This window comes from Drosophila melanogaster, chromosome 3L (assembly GCF_000001215.4).
Source record: "Drosophila melanogaster chromosome 3L".
NCBI lineage: Eukaryota > Metazoa > Arthropoda > Insecta > Diptera > Drosophilidae > Drosophila > Drosophila melanogaster.
In genome coordinates this window covers 12,194,319-12,212,784 of record NT_037436.4, presented here as the reverse complement: position 1 = coordinate 12,212,784, position 18,466 = coordinate 12,194,319, and the positions used below count along the sequence as shown (strand labels likewise).

General features: G+C 41.3%; 4 protein-coding genes and 1 long non-coding RNA gene across 13 annotated transcripts in view; 4 read left to right on the top strand and 1 right to left on the bottom strand.

Moving 5' to 3' along the window:
• Window positions 1-6,547, top strand: part of app (approximated) — a 60,604-nt gene extending 54,057 nt beyond the window's left edge. For 5 of the 8 annotated variants that reach the window (NM_001144465.2, NM_001144464.2, NM_001300114.1 and 2 more), the window contains 2 exons: window positions 18-132; window positions 4,848-6,547. In NM_001144465.2, coding sequence (NP_001137937.1) covers window positions 18-132; window positions 4,848-5,683 — 951 coding nt within the window. In that variant the 3' untranslated portion in view covers window positions 5,684-6,547. Of the gene's footprint in view, window positions 1-17; window positions 3,926-4,847 lie in introns of those variants that run through there. The other 3 variants (NM_140304.7, NM_206343.5, NM_001259803.2) reach the window with 2 other exon arrangements.
• Window positions 6,548-6,762: 215 nt separating this feature from the next.
• Window positions 6,763-8,662, top strand: Tsen54 (tRNA splicing endonuclease subunit 54). The gene is made up of 5 exons (NM_140302.2): window positions 6,763-6,841; window positions 6,894-7,009; window positions 7,072-7,259; window positions 7,319-8,142; window positions 8,379-8,662. The coding sequence occupies exons 1-4, from the start codon at window positions 6,780-6,782 to the stop codon at window positions 8,102-8,104; spliced, it is 1,152 nt and encodes a 383-aa protein (NP_648559.1). The 5' UTR covers window positions 6,763-6,779; the 3' UTR covers window positions 8,105-8,142; window positions 8,379-8,662.
• Window positions 8,663-8,702: 40 nt separating this feature from the next.
• On the top strand, window positions 8,703-12,463 carry Ak1 (Adenylate kinase 1). 2 transcript variants are annotated; one of them, NM_168493.2, is made up of 5 exons: window positions 8,703-9,066; window positions 10,923-11,006; window positions 11,289-11,411; window positions 11,696-12,073; window positions 12,147-12,463. In NM_168493.2, exons 1-5 carry the CDS (start codon window positions 9,064-9,066, stop codon window positions 12,246-12,248), a joined length of 690 nt encoding a protein of 229 aa, NP_729792.1. In that variant the 5' UTR covers window positions 8,703-9,063; the 3' UTR covers window positions 12,249-12,463. The 2 variants fall into 2 exon arrangements, with proteins under 2 accessions (NP_729792.1, NP_524038.1); NM_079314.3 differs by lacking the exon at window positions 10,923-11,006 and having other exon boundaries at window positions 8,850-9,066; window positions 12,147-12,391.
• A 1,291-nt stretch (window positions 12,464-13,754) lies between these two features.
• Window positions 13,755-14,994, bottom strand: CG11529 (uncharacterized protein). The gene has a single exon (NM_140301.2). It carries the CDS (start codon window positions 14,876-14,878, stop codon window positions 14,015-14,017), a length of 864 nt encoding a protein of 287 aa, NP_648558.1. The 5' UTR covers window positions 14,879-14,994; the 3' UTR covers window positions 13,755-14,014.
• Window positions 14,995-16,735: 1,741 nt separating this feature from the next.
• Window positions 16,736-16,998, top strand: lncRNA:CR45746 (long non-coding RNA:CR45746). The gene has a single exon (NR_124898.1). It is a non-coding gene; the product is annotated as a long non-coding RNA:CR45746 (long non-coding RNA).
• The last annotated feature ends 1,468 nt before the right edge of the window (window positions 16,999-18,466 follow it).

Genomic DNA, 18,466 nt, shown 5'->3' with positions numbered 1-18,466 from the left:
ACGACCACGATAACCAGTCCAATCCCTCCTCCTCGACACTGGAGGGCAACGGAGGTGCCATCAATGGCCATGGGAATGGCCATGGCAACGGCTTCGATCATCCGCCGCCCAGTTACGATCTTGTCCAAAACGGTAAGTCCCGCAAGCATCACCAGCAGCGCTGCTCCCTGCAAACCCTGCTGCCGGCCAGTGCCCAGCAGCAGTTCAAGGCCAGCAAACACAAACACAAGCAACTGAAGCAGCACCTGGTGGCCGCCGAGTTGCAGCAACATGAGGGCGGTCCAGGACCGGGTCCCAATTCGCCCTCGCTTCTGCGCTCGCCGGCTACGTCCTCCTCCTACCGGTTGAACCTCAAGCGTTCGCTGCACCTGCCGCTGACACCGTCGTACGACGATGTCCGCCACTCGCCGCTCCCGCTGCTGCATCACCACGTTCATGCCCAGCAGACCACAGCCATTGGCACGGTGGCAGCAGCAGCAGCGGCGGTGGCATCCGGCGCCAGCGGCACCAATACCGGTACCGGCACTGGTACGGGTGGTTCCTCCTCCTCCGCCACCACCACCGCACCCACTTCGGTGTCCGTGTCGTTGGCCACGGCACCACCGCCGCTGGCGCCACGACGCCCGTCGACGCTGCAGCTGCAGGCCAGCGGAGCAATCTCCGCCAGCAACAGCACTCTGACCACCATACACACTACGGCGCCGCAAGCGCCGGCGCCCACGGACTTCAAATACTATTCGCCGCAACGCAGCACCGACTCCAATCTGATGAGGAACTATCCGTTCCCGAAGGCGGCACGCGGAATGCGACGTCAGTCGACCATGTCGGTGGACTCGCAAAAGGTTAATATAGCCGGCTATCAGCCGCTGCCGATGCGTAAACCGTACAAGCACCAGGAGGTGATGTTCGAACTAAAGTCGCCGACCAACCGGCTGACGATTCGCGAGTGCGACTTTGGCGGTGGCGGTGAACCCTGCGATGACGATCAGTCGATCAAGGACAGCCAGATCTTTCGTGTTAGTAAACGAAATCTTTATATGAATCACCGGTCGCCGTGGAAGGAGCGCGACCGCTACTCCAATCTCTATGAGTATTCGTTCAACATCGATCTCAACTCGATCATCGAGGATGCGGCGGGCAGTGACTCGTCATAGTACGCAGCAGCAGTCCGCTGCTCCGCCGCCCTGGGCCACGGTCACGTCCATCGCATCGGTGGGCTGGTCCGTCTCCTGGTCATCCTCCTCGATCGGTTGTTGGGCGCTGTACATAAGGCCGGGCCCTGGCCAGCCCGATTCCTAATGCTTCCACGCTTTTGCTAAGGCGCCACATCGGGTCCAGTTTTCCGGAATGTGCCCCACTTATTTTGGGGCAACTCTGTTTAGCTTTAGACTCGAGAGCAGCTTTTCGATTATGGCTATAACTAGGAATTCGTTTAGGATTTAATATAAGGGCTTGACTAGGCATTGATTAAGTTTTTTTTGAATAGTTTGCAATGTACATATATTTTAATCAAGGCTGCAAGCCATTTGTTGACCGAACTATTTTGAAACGGTTCGGGTTTATTTCAAATTCGGACTGTGATGGATTTTATTTAAGAAACTAATTCTATAATGAAACTGGCTTATTTATTTACACAATAAGATTCTAATCAAAACCGGATAACCCTATAATTTTGCCCAAAAGTCGCATTTTTTTCACCATCTATTTACCATTTATCAATGTGATTTCTTTGATTTCGATTTGCAAGCAAATATTTTGCTCAACTGAGTGTTGAAAACTTGGAGCCAAAGCAACGGAGCGAATAAATTTAAAAGTTTGCAGCCTTGATTTTAACTTTGAGGGAATCTATCACAGTCTGATTGTGGCACATTTGTGAGACTCACTTGGCTTCCAGGATGCGCATAGTTGTTAGTGCAAATGTAACCGCTACCCTTTTGCAGCCTGAAAATCCGCATCTGTATCCGTATCCGTATACTCGTATTCGAATCTGCATTTGTGTGTTTGCACTCCCTCTTTTTGTAGAAGTCGAACTTGTATTTGATTTGTGTTTAATGTTTGAAACCACCAACCCTTGCTGTAGACTTTCCCCCCGTTCCACCACCAGTTCCAGTTCCACTTCCAGACCCCCCGAAAAACTTGGTTCATAGAAACTTTTGCGTTTATATAGCACCTGCTTCCCAGGCTAGGTGCGTCGGATCCCTCCTGCTGCAAGATGCGTTTGCAATAGGGGGCGACTCGGCGCCAGGGGCCGCTAAATGCCACCCGTGTATGTATGTATCCACCTTGGTCTACGTCCCAGCGCCGCCACCTCCAATAGTGAAGACACCAACTAACCAACTAACCAACTAACCAAGCAACCAAACAACCTACTAACCAGCAAACCAAAGATCCAAAAAACCAGTAAACTAGTAAACCAGTAAACCAACATCCCCAGCCAAGCATGTTTGACTAAGTTCGCCTGGTAAAGTGCTTAATGATTTTGCTTTTTGTTGGGAACCTTGTGAGATTTTTGTAAATGATCGCAGTCACTTGGGCCTTCAGTTGAATTCTCGATTAATTTGGAAGGTTTCAGCCGAACATAGATTATGAACGAAAACTTTAACTTGCAATTAGTGAAATTAGCAAAACAAAACAAAAAGAACCGAAAAGAATATGAAAACAAAAACTTAATGAGCCAAAATAACTGCCATTTATCGAAGCAACATTTTGTTAGGACTTTTTTCATTTTTACAATGAAATTTAAAATTAATTGTAAACGTAAACTAAACGACGGAATTCAATAAGAATTTGATAAACTATGTATCAGTGCTAAGGGAACGTCGAACATTTTAAAACTAATAGTGGAAAACGAGAAATTGTTGCAAACGAATTGAATATCAAATATCGAATATGTCTTAATCTTGAATATTGGAACATTGCCAAGTGACTGCTGCAAATAATTAGCAATAAACAAAATACCGAACAATGCGAAATGTTGAAATTGAAATGAAAATGAAAACGAATATTGAAATTGCAAATATTTATACCTAGTTCGTAATAGTTGAAAGACAAACATTTTTCGGGCACTAAATTGCTGGACTTTTGTGGAGGTGAAAATCGTAGGTATACATATATGTAAGCCAGCTTAAAGAAGTAATTGCGGCTCAAATGCCGCCTACAAGGCTTTAAATCTTGAGCATTAACAATATTATGGGTTCCTTTTATAATTAATTGCAAGTGTAATACGCATTAGCCAGATAATTGAAGTTGTAGCTAGTTATATATATTATATATATACATATTATATATATATGAAAGCGAGTGTTAACTGATGAAAACGTAAATTTATACATGTACTTATATACACACATATGTATGGTTAAATGTTGGGCAATAAAGTGTATGTAGCGTATGTTTAATGTGGATCGAAAGCAGATCCATAACTATCTATAAGTACTAATCCCGATGTTGAAGCGTATCGCATCCTTTCAGGAAGATCGTGAGACCTACTTGCGATCCTGAACGATTATTGGAACCATATATGCATATGTAGCCCCCGGCGAATCACTCACACACACATAGACACGAAATGAAGGCTTCAGATTTTCCACTCCTCTACATTTTCCATTATCCATTATCCTTTAGGCTCCCCGATTTTGATTTTGACCGGCTAAAGCTCGCACACATCCACCAAGAAAAAACAAAGCTATAACCCTCCTCTTGATTTATCGCACACTAATGTCAAACTCTTTCTGTATCTTTCAACTTGACTCTGGGATTAACTAACAAAAAAACAAACAATACTTACAATTTGTGTCTGTAACTATTTAATGACCCAAACTAAAACTGCAATTGAGCGAAAGTTGTCGAGGGCCGCTTAAGACTAGAGTAAAAATGCATTTTAAGCCTTAATTGGGTGAGTTCTCTCCTAATGCAAACACATTTGATTGTTGTATGTACCGAAATAAAAATAACCAAACACCGAAATTTAATCAAAGCTTTAGAGTTTCGTTTGAAATTAGCTACACCATAACCATACATATATCTTTGAGTTTGATTTTCTGCTGCTTAAATCGCCACTGCGAAATAGCTGATATTCTATTATGTTGCTCATGTCGATGATTTGTTTCCACCATTAACCCAAAATGCATCACCATTCAATATAAAACAACCATCCGAACACAAAACAAAAGTCAAAGTTTAATATGGTATTTAGCAGTAATTTATTGGCAAGCTACCTACTAATTGCACTCACAACATTTTGAAAGCATGCTTTAAATTGTTCAATTGGCACCGACTTAACCACTGAATCCATTATCCATTAATTAGCGTCCAGTTTCCGTCTTTATTTGCGCATACTCTACGGCGTTTGTCATTCAATTTTCAGTTATCATTGTTGTTTATTCGGTTTTAGGAGCTTATCAACTGATGAGTTTCGAATTAAGTTGATTTCCAACCAGTTCCGAGGCAGTTTCTCCTCAGATTGCAATTACACGTGTATTAGTTCGATTGAACACACAAAACAAAACCCGCCCCCGCATTTGATTGAATTACGATTTTAATTTGGCGCCCTTTTCAGCATTTATGATTATTTGCATATTTAAATAGTTTTATTTTGCCACAGCTAAACGATAGCGAACCTAAACAAATCATCAATGACCACTAGCAAAAGAGCAATAAAACCACTAGATACAAATGCTCCAAATTGAAATTTGAATTTTAAATTAGTTGGCAAATTCGTTGTAATGAGCATTTCAATTATATACGTGCATTAATTAAACATACAATAGAACGAAATTAAATATCAATTACTAATCACGCGCTTTCGTTGCGCCCTTCTCCCCTTTTTTTTTCCGTCTCGTTTCCAGGTAATTCCAATAGTCTAGCTCAGCTGGTGGACAACGAGATACCGCTGGTCCAAATGGACATTCCGGCTTATACCCACCAAACGGCCACCCAGGCGCGTCAGTACCGCCATCGTCATCACAAACAGCGCCAGATATGCAATGGCGGCACTGTTAGCTATGAGAATCAGTTGGCCAACGCCAGCAGCGAGGATGAGCTGGATGATCCAGATGTTGTGGTCGTGGGCAGTCCCGAAGTGGTGGCTGCCGTGGCAGCCATAGCCTCCAATAAGGCAAGAGAAATGCGCAACCGCAGCGGAAGCTATAGCAATCTCTTCGATGCTGACTTCGAGGCGGCACTGGTCAACTCCTCATTGGCGGATAACCATGTCAGAGGTGAAGGAGCAAGCAGTTCCGGAAAGCCCTCTGCGGGCGCAGCTCTATTAGCGGCTGCCATCAGTGGAAAAACGGAGAACATGTATAGCAATGTGTTGCCAGTGGACAATGATACGGATCCGGCCGATTCCACGCTGCATGTATACTCCAATATCATCGATGAACGCAAGCAGCAGGAACAGGCAAACAATGTACTGTCCTCCACTCTGCTCTGCGACGATCTCGACCTGGACGATCCGGTTAGTGCTTCGTGTCATGTGAAAAGAAAGTCCCTGGGCGATGGAGCCGAGCAGGTGAAGTCGGCGGAGAGATTGAGAATGCTGCACGACAACACGATGATAGACACGGCCTTGGATTTGGACAGCTTGGATGGCTCCAGCATGGGCAACAACTCACAGTCGTGCCTGGTGAAGTCGGGCAAACCGAATGCCACTTCCGTGACCACAAACGTGGCCATAGTCTAAGCGGTCCTCTTTGTCCTGTACATAAGTGTAGATATTCATGTCAAGGGGGAGAGTATTGTTAAGTTTTCCCTACTTTTAACTGAATCGATTTTCATTTACTATGTGTGGTGGGGGGAGGGGGTGCGGTGATTCGATGGAGAGGGGGGATATAATGAAACGACCTATCAGCAGGCAGATAAAAAATATTACCTTAAAGCGTTACGCATTTGAAACAGAAAGAGAAATATATCTATGCATATATGTAGATGATAATAACTAAAGCATTTACGGATATATGTATGCATATGTATAATACAAATGTGGTGAACAATGTTAACAATTTGAGGGCATTAACAAAGGACAAATTAAAGGAGCAACCAATACTATGGAGAAACTGTTTATACAATACACGACGCATACATATAAATGAGTTATAGGTAACATATACATAATGATAAACAATATACAATGTACGGTTAGTTATAGTGTATAATTTTTGTATTTAAGTTTTTACAAACAGCAGAAACAGAAAGGGGTTCGTTTCGCAGTTCAGAGTTTAAAAAACATTTGCGGTGTAGCCAGAAACCGAAGAAACAAAGAAAAGAAAGCCAACTAGAAATATCCTGCAATATACGTGAAGTTGAAATTGTCGAGTCGATGAGAAAATGTTAACAGCATAAGAGTTAAAAGCAACAATGTGGTGTATTAAATGTTCATAAATCTACCAATAAGTGTATTTTCAAGGTGTAAAATGTTATATGACATCAATTAAAACGAGTTCGAGATTTCGACAAGCTCCATTGCATGAGAGGGCAAGAAATGTTAAGCGTATGTTATGCGAAACTAACAAAACTACAATTATACAAAGAATAAAGATTTATAAATAGAGAATAATGGTGTATTGCTTTTTGGGAAAGGCCATCTAGGTGTTGAATTGAATAAGAATGATGCAAACTGAAACTTAGAAATTAGGGTTTCAGAAATTTTTTCTTAAGTTAAAGTTACTCCAAATTTCAAAAACGATATAAGCCCGCCAAAAGTAATCGATTCATCGGTAACAATTGGTAAGCTTGTTAATGATGGTATATTTGAACGGATTGGCCTTGGTCACACTGACATGGACACCAAAACACAAGATTCAGAATATGTGGAAATTCATCCAAAAAATAGCTATTTAAGGTAATTCCTGACTGAGATATGAATACCTTAGCTTAAAATCAATTAATTTCAGTGCCCAGGAGCTCATTGCGCATCGTCACACTGAATTCGAACCTCCGAGTGGAGGTCTAAAGCGTACTAAAAATGAGGGAACTGCAGCGGAAGTTGAGGAGCTTAAACGAGCGCAGGGTTCGAATTTGTTATAAATATTTAACACCAATATATATATTATTATGTTTATAACATTTTAGAGTATTTGCGTGCTCAATTGTCAGTGCCTCGAATAGAAAGACTCGGAGGAAGGGCACTTGCCATTTGGAACGAAGAGCAACAAGTGGCAGAAGTCAAACGCAAAGATGGTAAATTTGAAAATTTCGGATACAGTGAGCAGGGAAAGCTCTATTTGGAGTACTATGAAGCTATGTTCCTACTAGAAGTTGTGAGTTATAAAATCGCCCTTTAAATTCAATCGAGATATATGGAACATGTACTTTTCAGGGACGTTTACAACTGGAGTACTGTGGTTTAGTAGTTTCAATTGAGCAAGCATATGTGCTCCTCCTCGGCGAGTTGGAAAGCGAAAGGTACACCAACTACCTAGTTTACTCGGCTTTATCCCGATCTGGCTATATAGTAGTGAAACATGTGCCTCCTAAGGAAATTCCACAAGAAGTTACGAGTGCAGATTGTATTTGGGCACTGCTGAAGGAAAAAGTGGGAAATCTGCCAGTACCAGATCATATCAAAACCTCACCCATTTATCCTATCGCGGAAAAGCGTATGGAAGATTTAAAGGAACTTATAACATCTCAAAAGGCAGAAGATCCTAATATTGTTGTAGATCCCATAGATTTGAAATTCGGACAACGAAAACGTATGGCTGTGGAAAAACCAATCGAAGAACCTGCTAGTAAAAAAGAAAAATTCTCCACAACGGGCCGAAGTCTCGTGGATCAACTAAAAGGCGAATTTGCATATGCCAAATTCGAAGAGATCTTTGAAAAGTTCGATTTGGTGCAACTTGAAAGCCAAGATTATACCAAAGACGAATTAGATACGCCCTCTGCTTTGAAGATAATCTTTGATTTACATCTGCACAATAGGGGTTTCAAAAAAAGTGCACCCAACGCACCAAACTTTAATGTAATTATACTTCCATCGCAGGTGGCGTTTCCCACCCACGACAAAATCTCCAAGATTAAACATCTTCTCACCGCACCACTGCTCGTCATATCCGTAAGCGAATCCAAACAGATACAGGCCTTTCTGTACTATATTAGTTGATGATTGCCCATACAGCGGATGTGCCACCTCAATAAATTGTACGTGTTAGTATTTTAAAAGCTCGAATAGTTTATTTTATTTACCAGACATTGTTTATAAAGAATGCCGGCACGAGAATGCCCAAAAGAACAAGCAAAACTAATCAAAATATCCAAATATCCGAAAAAATGTATTTATTTTGATATTCAGGCATTGTTTCTGAACAATTTGTGTTCAGCTACGGTATTCTGTTAGTTATACCCTACATTAAAAATCTAATACAAATATGTTACAGGAGGATGTTCCTATGGTGAACTCATGACCAGAAAATTCAAATGAAGTATATCCCCATCGCATTGGTCAAAATGGAGGTAATCAGGAGGAGACGGGAGACAGACACAATGTTAAAGGAAATCCAATTAAATATGGATAAGATCATAAATCGTCACAATAGCACTTTAAAGAGTTGGATTCATTACTGTTCCAACACAAGCTGAAACAAAATTAGCACAAATATACATAGATTCAATGAGTTAAGAAGATAAGCCAGGATCATAAGAATCAAATTTGAATTTGATCATGACAATACGAATTTCCTACGACAATACACTCAAAATTTGAATTGACCAATTCGGGTTATACTCGAAAACGGCCAAAATAAAAGCACTGTTAATCGGAAAGCTTTGTGCGAAAAGCTCGCGTGTCTGTGCGCAGTGAAACCGTTAGCCGAATCGGATCGAATCGAAACGGAATCGAAAGCCTTTTCATTCACTCAGTCACTCTCAACTCACGCAGCACAGAGGGTGGGTGGAAAACAGTCGGGCGGAGCATTCGAGAATCTGGGCGAGAATCGACCGACCAAGTGGCGCTAAGGGAAGGCTAGTAAGGCATCCGGCTAACAAACTACCGAATATTTCGCGATTTCTTCAGCGAAAGGCCCGCAGCAGCGACGTGTATATCTAGTATACATCATCATCATCATGGTGAGTGTTTTCAGTGCGCGGTTGCTGTGATTTGTGTTTTCGTTTCTGCTTAATGCCCAATTTATTTTTATTTGTTTGTAACCCACACACACACACCCCAAATGTTTCACTCTGATTTAAAACGGCCTTGCACTCCAACGGGGGAAAGTGAAGCAATGGCTTTAAAATTGAGGATTCAGAGCGGTCAAATCGGCCTTGAGCCACTTGCATTGCACTTGACCTTGCAGCCCAGCGTTGCAATTAAGAAAGTTTCGGGGCCACAAGCTTACTCAGCTTTTTTTTTTTTTTTTGAAGCTGAGAATGGGGTATGAGATGAGAATGAGAATGAGAAGCTCCCGGTCAGCTGTTCCATGTTTACGGTTTTGTTATAAATAGAGCCTCTCCTAATTCCAACGATTACGAATCTGTGAAATTCCCTACCCGAACAAAACAAATTAGCAACTGAAAGAAACAAACAAACAAAAAATAAATACCAAAATTTCACATTCCAAGCTCGAACAAACGAATTTTGACGTCAAAATCCCGATTTGAATAAATTTATGACCAGTTGCTCGGCACACAGGAATTTCTGGCGGGGCTTGATTCATTAGCAAGTCCCCAGCCTCGTCGCCAAAAAAAGCAGTTTAAATGTGTTTATTGGCGCTACTCGAACTAGACAGTCATGCCGGTTTTTAGTCTTGGTCGCGTCGCATTATTAAAGTGTCAAAACAAAGCAAAAAAATTAAAAAGAACACCATATAAAAGATCTAGAGGCGGGTTCCATAAAAATTCCTCTAAGTTTGCTGGATAGTTTTTTAGTTCCGTTTGAACGGAAAGCATGTGTGCAGTTCTTCCTAGAAAATTATAGTTATAGTTAGTTCTAAAAATAAACAAAGGAAAATCATCCTAAAAATACATATATCGAAATCAAAAGCCGAGTTTCGTAAAAATCCACGTGAGTTAGCTAGCTGAATAGTTTGAATAGAAAGCACTTGTGATGTCGCTGCTATAATTTTCTATAATTACCCTTAAGTATTTGGGAACCTCGACACTTGTTAAATCACCATGTACAGGTTAGTTTTGAATTATTAACAACGGCGAATCCTTGGAAATGACATTGAAAAGTCACTGAACTACACAATCTATATAAATGTGAAGAGAAATTACGTAAATGAGCTTGAAAATCATAAATTCTCACACGCAACAATTTAAATGCGTAGAAATGTGCCATAAGAAAAGTCGGTGAAAAACAACGTCTGCGTTTTTATGCTCTGAGGAAAATCGAAAAATCTATAGGTGCCAGGCAGCAAACAACCTGGGCATTATTAAGCTGTCCGAATCCGAATTCATTCATTTTCTATATTGTATTTTCATTTTTTTTTTTACCCCATTTTTCGACGGGTGCGACAATGCGGAACAGGCGAAAATCGGCGGGGGCCTTCAAAATACAAAATACTATATCAAAAGCTGATCTGCACACACGCTATATCTATCTATCTATATGGTCACGGGCCGACAACGGGAGCGATGGCATTGTTTATACTAATCTAGATTTTTGTTGATGAGATCAAGCCATTATCAATACCATTTGTGTGAATGGAGCAGAGGTGCCAATTGCCCCAAATTACCCCAAATTGAAATGATATGTGTGACGCGGGGGTTTTCTGTACAAGATCAATGTCAGGGGCCAATGAAATATGTGTAACCTATATATATATAAAATCCCATTTTTGTAGTAAGAACACTATTTCGTGCTGGCAAAGTGCCCAAACTACTAATAACTACATATTAACCTATGCCAAAATACATCTCGGATGTAGTTCAAACTATAAGTCGGAGATATCTAACCATCCTCACCAACTATCTCGATTGTGTAGTTATTTATGTGTCACCAAAGGGTTATGAAGAAGGAGGCCGAGGAGAAGCTCAAAGCCGAGGAGCTCCGTAGGGCACGTGCCGCCGTAAGTAGCCCAACTGGATCGAATCCGAGTCAACGGGCACTATATCCTATTTACTAGGATTAGTTGATGTATGGCATGTTAACTGTCTGGCCGCCGCTTCACCAAAAAACAAACGAATTTCGATCCGAGAATATTGAAAAAAATAAACCCTCTTTTGAAACCCTCTATCCATGCCCCTTAATCCAACTAAGCTTGCGTACGTGTTACCACTAAACCAGCTAATTGTAGATGTTCCTATGCCTCGGTGTTGTGTGCCTGCTAACTCAAATCTTGTCCTTACAGGCTGATATACCCATCATCTGGATCTTGGGTGGACCCGGGTGCGGCAAGGGCACTCAGTGCGCCAAAATCGTGGAAAAATACGGATTCACACATCTGAGCAGCGGCGATTTGCTGCGCAATGAGGTAATTTGGGCGGAAATACTGGAATAGTCGGTGCTATCTGTTGCTTGCAGATGGCAAGGGTGTATGGCGATTTTGGAAAATGATTATATTTGGATCGCAAAATTCATTGCTATTCATTGTTATTACCCAAAGTATTGCGATGCGAACTTAAACTATTGAGATAATTATACGTTTCCATTGAAAGAATCATTTAATATCTATATGGTTACTTTCAATTCAAATTAGCTTAGAATTTCAATTGTTAATAATTATTTATTAGTTTCTAATATTCCTCTATCTTGTAGGTGGCTTCTGGATCGGACAAGGGTCGTCAGCTGCAGGCTGTGATGGCCAGCGGTGGCCTGGTGTCCAACGACGAGGTGCTGTCCCTGCTGAACGACGCCATCACGCGGGCCAAGGGTAGCTCGAAGGGATTCCTCATCGATGGATATCCGCGTCAGAAGAACCAGGGCATTGAGTTCGAGGCGCGCATTGCACCCGCCGATCTGGCGCTGTACTTTGAGTGCTCCGAGGACACGATGGTGCAGCGCATCATGGCACGTGCCGCTGCCTCGGCGGTGAAACGGGACGATGACAACGAGAAGACCATTAGGGCACGCCTCCTGACCTTCAAGCAGAACACCAATGCAATTTTGGAACTTTATGAGCCCAAAACCCTTACGGTTAGTATCGCATATGCATTTTCCATGTGCAAAAGTCCCCCAATAATTAGCAACTCTTTCGTTTTAATCACAGATCAATGCCGAGCGTGACGTGGACGACATCTTTCTGGAAGTCGTCCAGGCCATTGACTGTGTGCTGAAGAAGAAGCAGCAGAATGCCGCCGCCCAGTGCTAGTAGAATGCTAATCCATTAGGAAACCGGTACCAAAGTCAACATTTCTAGTGCACTTTTTAGCGCGAAACACACAATCTCAGAGCTGAGCACAAATGAATGCGAAACACCAAATAAATTAGTCTAAATCTATGTTATGTTATGTTATGGCATTATCCTTTAATTCGTGACAAGCAATAATTGATCTAGTGCTTTAAATAAATTTACACATACAAATGGAATGTTTCGAATCAACTTTAGGCACCCTCCACTCGTTTTGCCTGAGAGATCATAAAATGTTAATAATTAATTGAGCAATGACTGTAATTTGATAGTTTGCATTTTCTCCAAGTATTCTATAAAAATGCTAATCTTGACTAGGCACGATTTAGGGCTTTAATTTAGCTAATTATTCATAAACTAATTGAATGATCCAAGGGCGCGTGTGTTTGAATGGAAAACATTTGAAAACGATTGCCTTGAATGTTGTGATTGCCACGTGATTTATTATCGAAAACTATAAGACTACATTTTGTTCACTGAACCAGTTTGCTATCAGCGTTTAAATGTGGAAGTTCCAGTAGAACAAATTTATCTAAAATACCTTGCTAAATATCTCATTTACATGGACATTTTCGTTGTGAACGAATACACTGATTAATTGCTGCTCTACAAGGAGTTTTATAGACACATATAAGATTTCGTCCATTTACTTATTTATGGTTAAATGGCGAAGACGCTTTTTATAGAGGCACTTTCCAAATTCTTTGCATATATGTATCTTTGCTACACATTAACAAGTTGCACCCGATAAACTGCTCTAGTCACAATAAATTATATGGCTTTGCTAGCGAATTTAAATCAGATCAAGTCATTGGATTAATTGATCAACTGCCAGAAATCCGTTGGGGATTTCTTGCTGAGCCCAGTTAAATCAGAAAAGTATTTTGGGCCATAAGATGATATCAATTTGTGATAAATCTGCCATCGAAAGGAATGTTCTGCCAACGAAACGAGTGCGTCACGAACATCGATTTGAACGCAAAATAGAACTGACACAATTTGAACTGAAATGAAAATCTCCAATCTCGAAACTGGTAACTGGTAGTAATAGAATCGTCCATCTATCACGGAACTAAATACCAGACGTCATCGTGTGAATGTGGAGCTCCCCATCCAACTGGAGTGGCTTCGAGTTCTTGACGTTCGGATCGAGTCGAGTCGAGTGTAAAGTCAATAGCGAAATATTATGTAAAGTAAGTGGTTTTCGGAAGATGGCCCATAAGCAATTATGGGGTTCGTAAATTATGTAAAGATCTCTGGAGGACCGCGTGTACGAAAACCCCAAGCTAACAATGTGAATAGAAAACGAAACAGTTAAACCGCTCAGAAATTATCACTTTTATCGATCGAGATCTGAGATCCCTACGAAATGCGGGAATTCCAATTCCACAAAAATCAGCATGACTAAACAGACAGAAAAGCCGAATCAGGTTTCAGTTTTTTGTGGCTACTATATGTGTGATTTTTGTTTTTTGTTTTTATTTTTTCATATTCAATTTCTTTAGATTTTGCAACATTTGTTGCTTTCTTTTTGTTTGCGAGTCCGCTATCACGCTTACAACTAAAATAAATATAGATGTTTTTAAATAGTTAACGCTATAAACAATGTGCAGATTTCAATGAGAGCTACGATATCACAAGATTGGAGAATTCCTTTAAAAAACATAAAGCTATAAAGTTTCAGTCAGTGGTTTGTTGGGATGATTCCATCCGCAAAATGAGGCATCCTAAATGAGATTGTTATCACTGTACTGATGGTGGTGATGTTGCTGCTGTGGTCGCAGGTACTGCTGATGTACTTGGCCATGGCTACCAATCTTGCTCTCGATCCAGTCCAGATAGTGTGTGACGCGGGTGAAGCCTCCGGGAATATTGGTCTCACAACCATCGGCTGGCCCGAAACTGGTTATGCCCACCACTATTTGAGTGTCCTTGAGAACGAGTGGACCGCCAGAGTCACCAGTGCACACTGTCTCATCCTTCAGGCCCTTGGCACAGATCACTCCCGACGTGACCACATCGTACTCCTGGGCGCACTCCGCATTTGAGATCACCTTCAGCTCGGTGTACTGCATCGAGTCCGAGTTGGTCATCTCCACCATGGCGCCCCATCCGCTGGCCACCACGCTCATGCCCGCGAACTGGTCATGTCGATATCTGCTTGGCAGCGAGGCGGGCTGAATTCGCGGTGTGAATGCCACATCCTGCGGCAGCTTGACCAGCGCAATATCATTGGCCGCCGTCTCCGGATTGAAACGTTCGTGCACGATGAACTTGTTGGAGCGGAGCACCAGACCGCCGGACACCTCCGTATCCTCCACGCTCTTGGTGCCCAGATACACATCGTAGTGGGTCACGCCCATGGTGCAGTGTCCAGCTGTTAGGATCCAACGTTTGTCCAGCAGTGTGCCGCCGCACAGAATCCGTTTGCGCCATAGCTGCTTGCCGATGAGCATCACCTGGTAGGGGAACTTCTCGATCCTGCCGTACTTCGATTGTCCCACGGCGTAGCTATCCGTGGGTGTGGGCTTCCACATCATTAACATGATCACTGCCAGTCCCAGCAGGTGGGCTATGCTCTTGTGGATCATTTTATTTTCTGTACTGCACTTGTCACTGAATCAGTCTCGTTTTGCGAATCTTGAAGTTAAGTCTTTTCGCTTTTTTTTTATAACTTTTTTTTGCGTTTCTCTGAGTTCTGCGCGCTTTGAATGTTCGCTTCAATCTAAATCGATTCTGATGGAGCCGTGATATTTTATACCTCGTCGCTCGCGCTCAGCAAAAATCTACATATTTCGCCGGCTATCTCCGCCGCTCCGAACTGGACAGATCGGCAAAGGCTTCTCCAGTAGCCGGTTGTTATGACAGCCAGCTGGTCGTAAAATCTCGTTTATAACGCTGGACGGAGACGGAGTCTCCCCGAATCTTAGATTTTCATTTGGCGCGTCTAACCAAAGGCAAAGTTCAAATTTTAAATGGGAAACGGAAGTGGAATTGTGCTAATTTGATAGCGCCTATTCCCGAAATATAAGATTATGTCCATCGGGTATGAATTATTTCGGCAGCCCGAAGAGATTTCCTCGAATTTCATATGATTTTTGGCAAAGAGAAAATCAAGTTAAAAGCCAAGTTTGCAGAGAATAGAACAGGTGACAAATACGTATTTAATTATGTATAAACTCTAATCGAATTCTCGTTAGAAGAAGACTCGTTTTTCGTTTTCCGTTCGGCATAGTTGAAAATGTTTTCATTCAACTGAAAAGATGGAATTTTTTTGGCGTTTATGAAAGTTGCTTTTGCGCATCTCCATCTCCATTGGCATTTTCGTGATCCGTAAACAACGGGGGACTCCGAAATATTTATTTTCTGATTCAGTTCGGTTCGTTGGCGCCATAGAGTTCGTCTCTCGAATAAGTTATTCATCTACGCCTCAAAGTCCAAAAAAATGTTTCTAATTCCAAGCGAAACTTTTTGGCCAAATTTCGGGAGAACGGCGATGAATCAAGTTTGTTGATTCTATATTATAAACAAAATTAATATGTAGATTACGCTCCACATCGAAATCACAACAAAGCTGACTCAATCGATGTTATTGTTCTACGGTTTTCTTAGCATTTTCCAGTTTTCTTCACGTTCTGCGTAAAAACTCCCAAAATCTCAGAAAAAAACAATCATTTAAAAATGGGAGTTAATTTGCTTGGCGCCACTGATTTTTGGACTGTTAATGAAAACAACGGAGATTAGCGATCGCCTTAATTTTATTTACTTGATTAGCAACCGAGTTGTAAAAACAACCAGCAGAATGGTTTTTTTTTAGTACGTCAATGAATTGTTAATCTGAAGTATTAAGGTGTATATAGCCAAGTGATTCAGATGCATCTTTGCCCAATTTATAACTCTATAGAGCATCCTAAGGTCGGGGGTTTTTTGGTGCTCATGATCGTAATGTTTGCATTACTCATTGGCAAGTTAAAGTTTATAAATACGCAAACATTAATAAAATTAATTGGACATGAAGGTGCGAAACACTTGCTACTTGAGATGTTATATTCCCCGATTTTGATTCGGATCATCCCTTCAAAAGGACAAGAACGGCACGTGTATGTCATATACGGATAGCTTCCCGTTCTGGGGGGTGTCTTTTATTGATGGACAGGCTAATCTTCCAATTAGTTTTCAGCACATCGTCAAAGTTTATGGAACAGGTTCGAATAAAACTTTACTTTCTGGCTTTTTGGGGCCACTTTGAGTTTTTAATGCTCCTCGACCACCACCGAATGCATATTTCATTTTTCTTCAAAATGCTTTGAATAAATTACGCCAAGAACCGGCAAGATTTATTGGACAATTAAAATTTAAATTACCCGACCGGGAATCCGAGTTGTAAATTGATGCAAATCAGGGCCGGGGAATATAAAGAAAAAGGTGTTGTTTTTACCAAAAAGTTCAGCGGCTTTCATCGCTGGCGCCACAAATGTTGCTTACCTTGCCCGAGAAAGTAGCTGACCTTGACGGAATTCCGAATCGTGGATATATCATAGGTAGAAAGCCGAATTTTGGATCGATCTGGTGTCTAATTGGGCGCATGTTGAGTGCATTGACCAACATCTTTGGCTGCCGTATCGAAATGGGCACATCAAATCGGCCGTTGACGTCAGCTAACACCATTTGTTTCGTTTTCAAAAAAAAAAAGAAATAATAATTAATGTTTAAAACCCCGCCGCCGAATGAGTTTTTAATATGCAACGGCGTAGAACCAGTAGTCGCCATACCACTTTTCGCCAGGCAGTAAAAGTTCCACTCCCTCCGGCGCGATTCCATTTCCTCCCGAGGGCTAACGATCTTCTCGAGGGACCAAAAGACCCAGAGAGATTTGGACAAACTAGATCCGGTTGGATCTAATTTAATTCGCGAAGGGGAAGCGAGGTATGGCAAACAAAAATAAGCTAGATAGAAAGAAGAAAGAGCCGCTTAGAAGAAATTTATGGCTCTTGGGGATTTCCCAAAATACAACCAAATACTGGGCCACACAAAAACAAACTCCCATGACTACATCATGAGCTGTTGTGTAGCAAACAAAATTTGGCTAAAATTCATCAAAGGCATTTATCATTAGTCGGGGTGAAAAAAGAAAGAAAGATGATCGTTTGATCGCTTGATCGCTTGATCGCTTGATCGCTCGATAGCCGTTACTCAAATTGAAAGAAACTTTTTGGCGCCAGTAAGCCAGACTTGAAAATGTATCTGTTTTCGGTTCCGAGCACATTGGAATTCCCAGAAAAAAAAAACACGTGCGAAATGCCAATCCAAATGGTCCAATAAAAACCTAAGAAAGTCGTCAAAAAAAGCAAATCGTCTTGGAATCTCGTTTCAAATTGGCATGATACGTCAAGTTGTCAAATTAAATTTGCATGCCATTAATATGATGCCAAATGAAGCGCAGCTACAGTCGTTTAAAAATAAAAACTCGATATGATAAGGCATTGATTAAGCCGGAAAACCGCATTTCAAACGCCCAACGAGAAGTTCCACAAAAGTTCTGGGCCTTAATGGGAATTGGGGAATTTTCGATGTTTTTTTTTTTTTTTTTTTTGTTCAAGTATGTGAATTATGCTGCGACAGTTCGAACAGCTCTGTGGCGCCAAAATAATTAATTTCAAATCGACTGTCTCGACATTAATAAGCCATAGGTATTTGCATATAAATTAGAACGATTAGAACGGCCGAGAACAACAGGCTGAAAAATGTGTATCAACAACACACATTAGAATTTGTATTAGGCTAATACATGACTTCTGTATTAATCTTAATATTTAATAGGGGAAGAGTATTTTATTAAATGGGAAACATTTAATTTCAATAGTCTTCATTTTATGTGTAACATCGACTAGATCAATTTTAATGTAGAAAATATTGTATTGTATTTCTTAATCATCAACATGGAATTTTTGATGAAGCCATAGCATCGTAGAATTTATAAGGTAAATAAAAGATCAGGTAAATTATGTTATGTTTGATTGGTAAACAACGGAAACCTGATGTTGATAGCCATTTAATTTCAAGCTGCCTATTATTGTTTTCCAATCATAAGTGGGCAATCAGCATTTGTTTATAGGCAAACATGGGTACGAGCACGCTCTTCAACTTTAAAGATCTCCCCAAAAATTGACGTCATATTG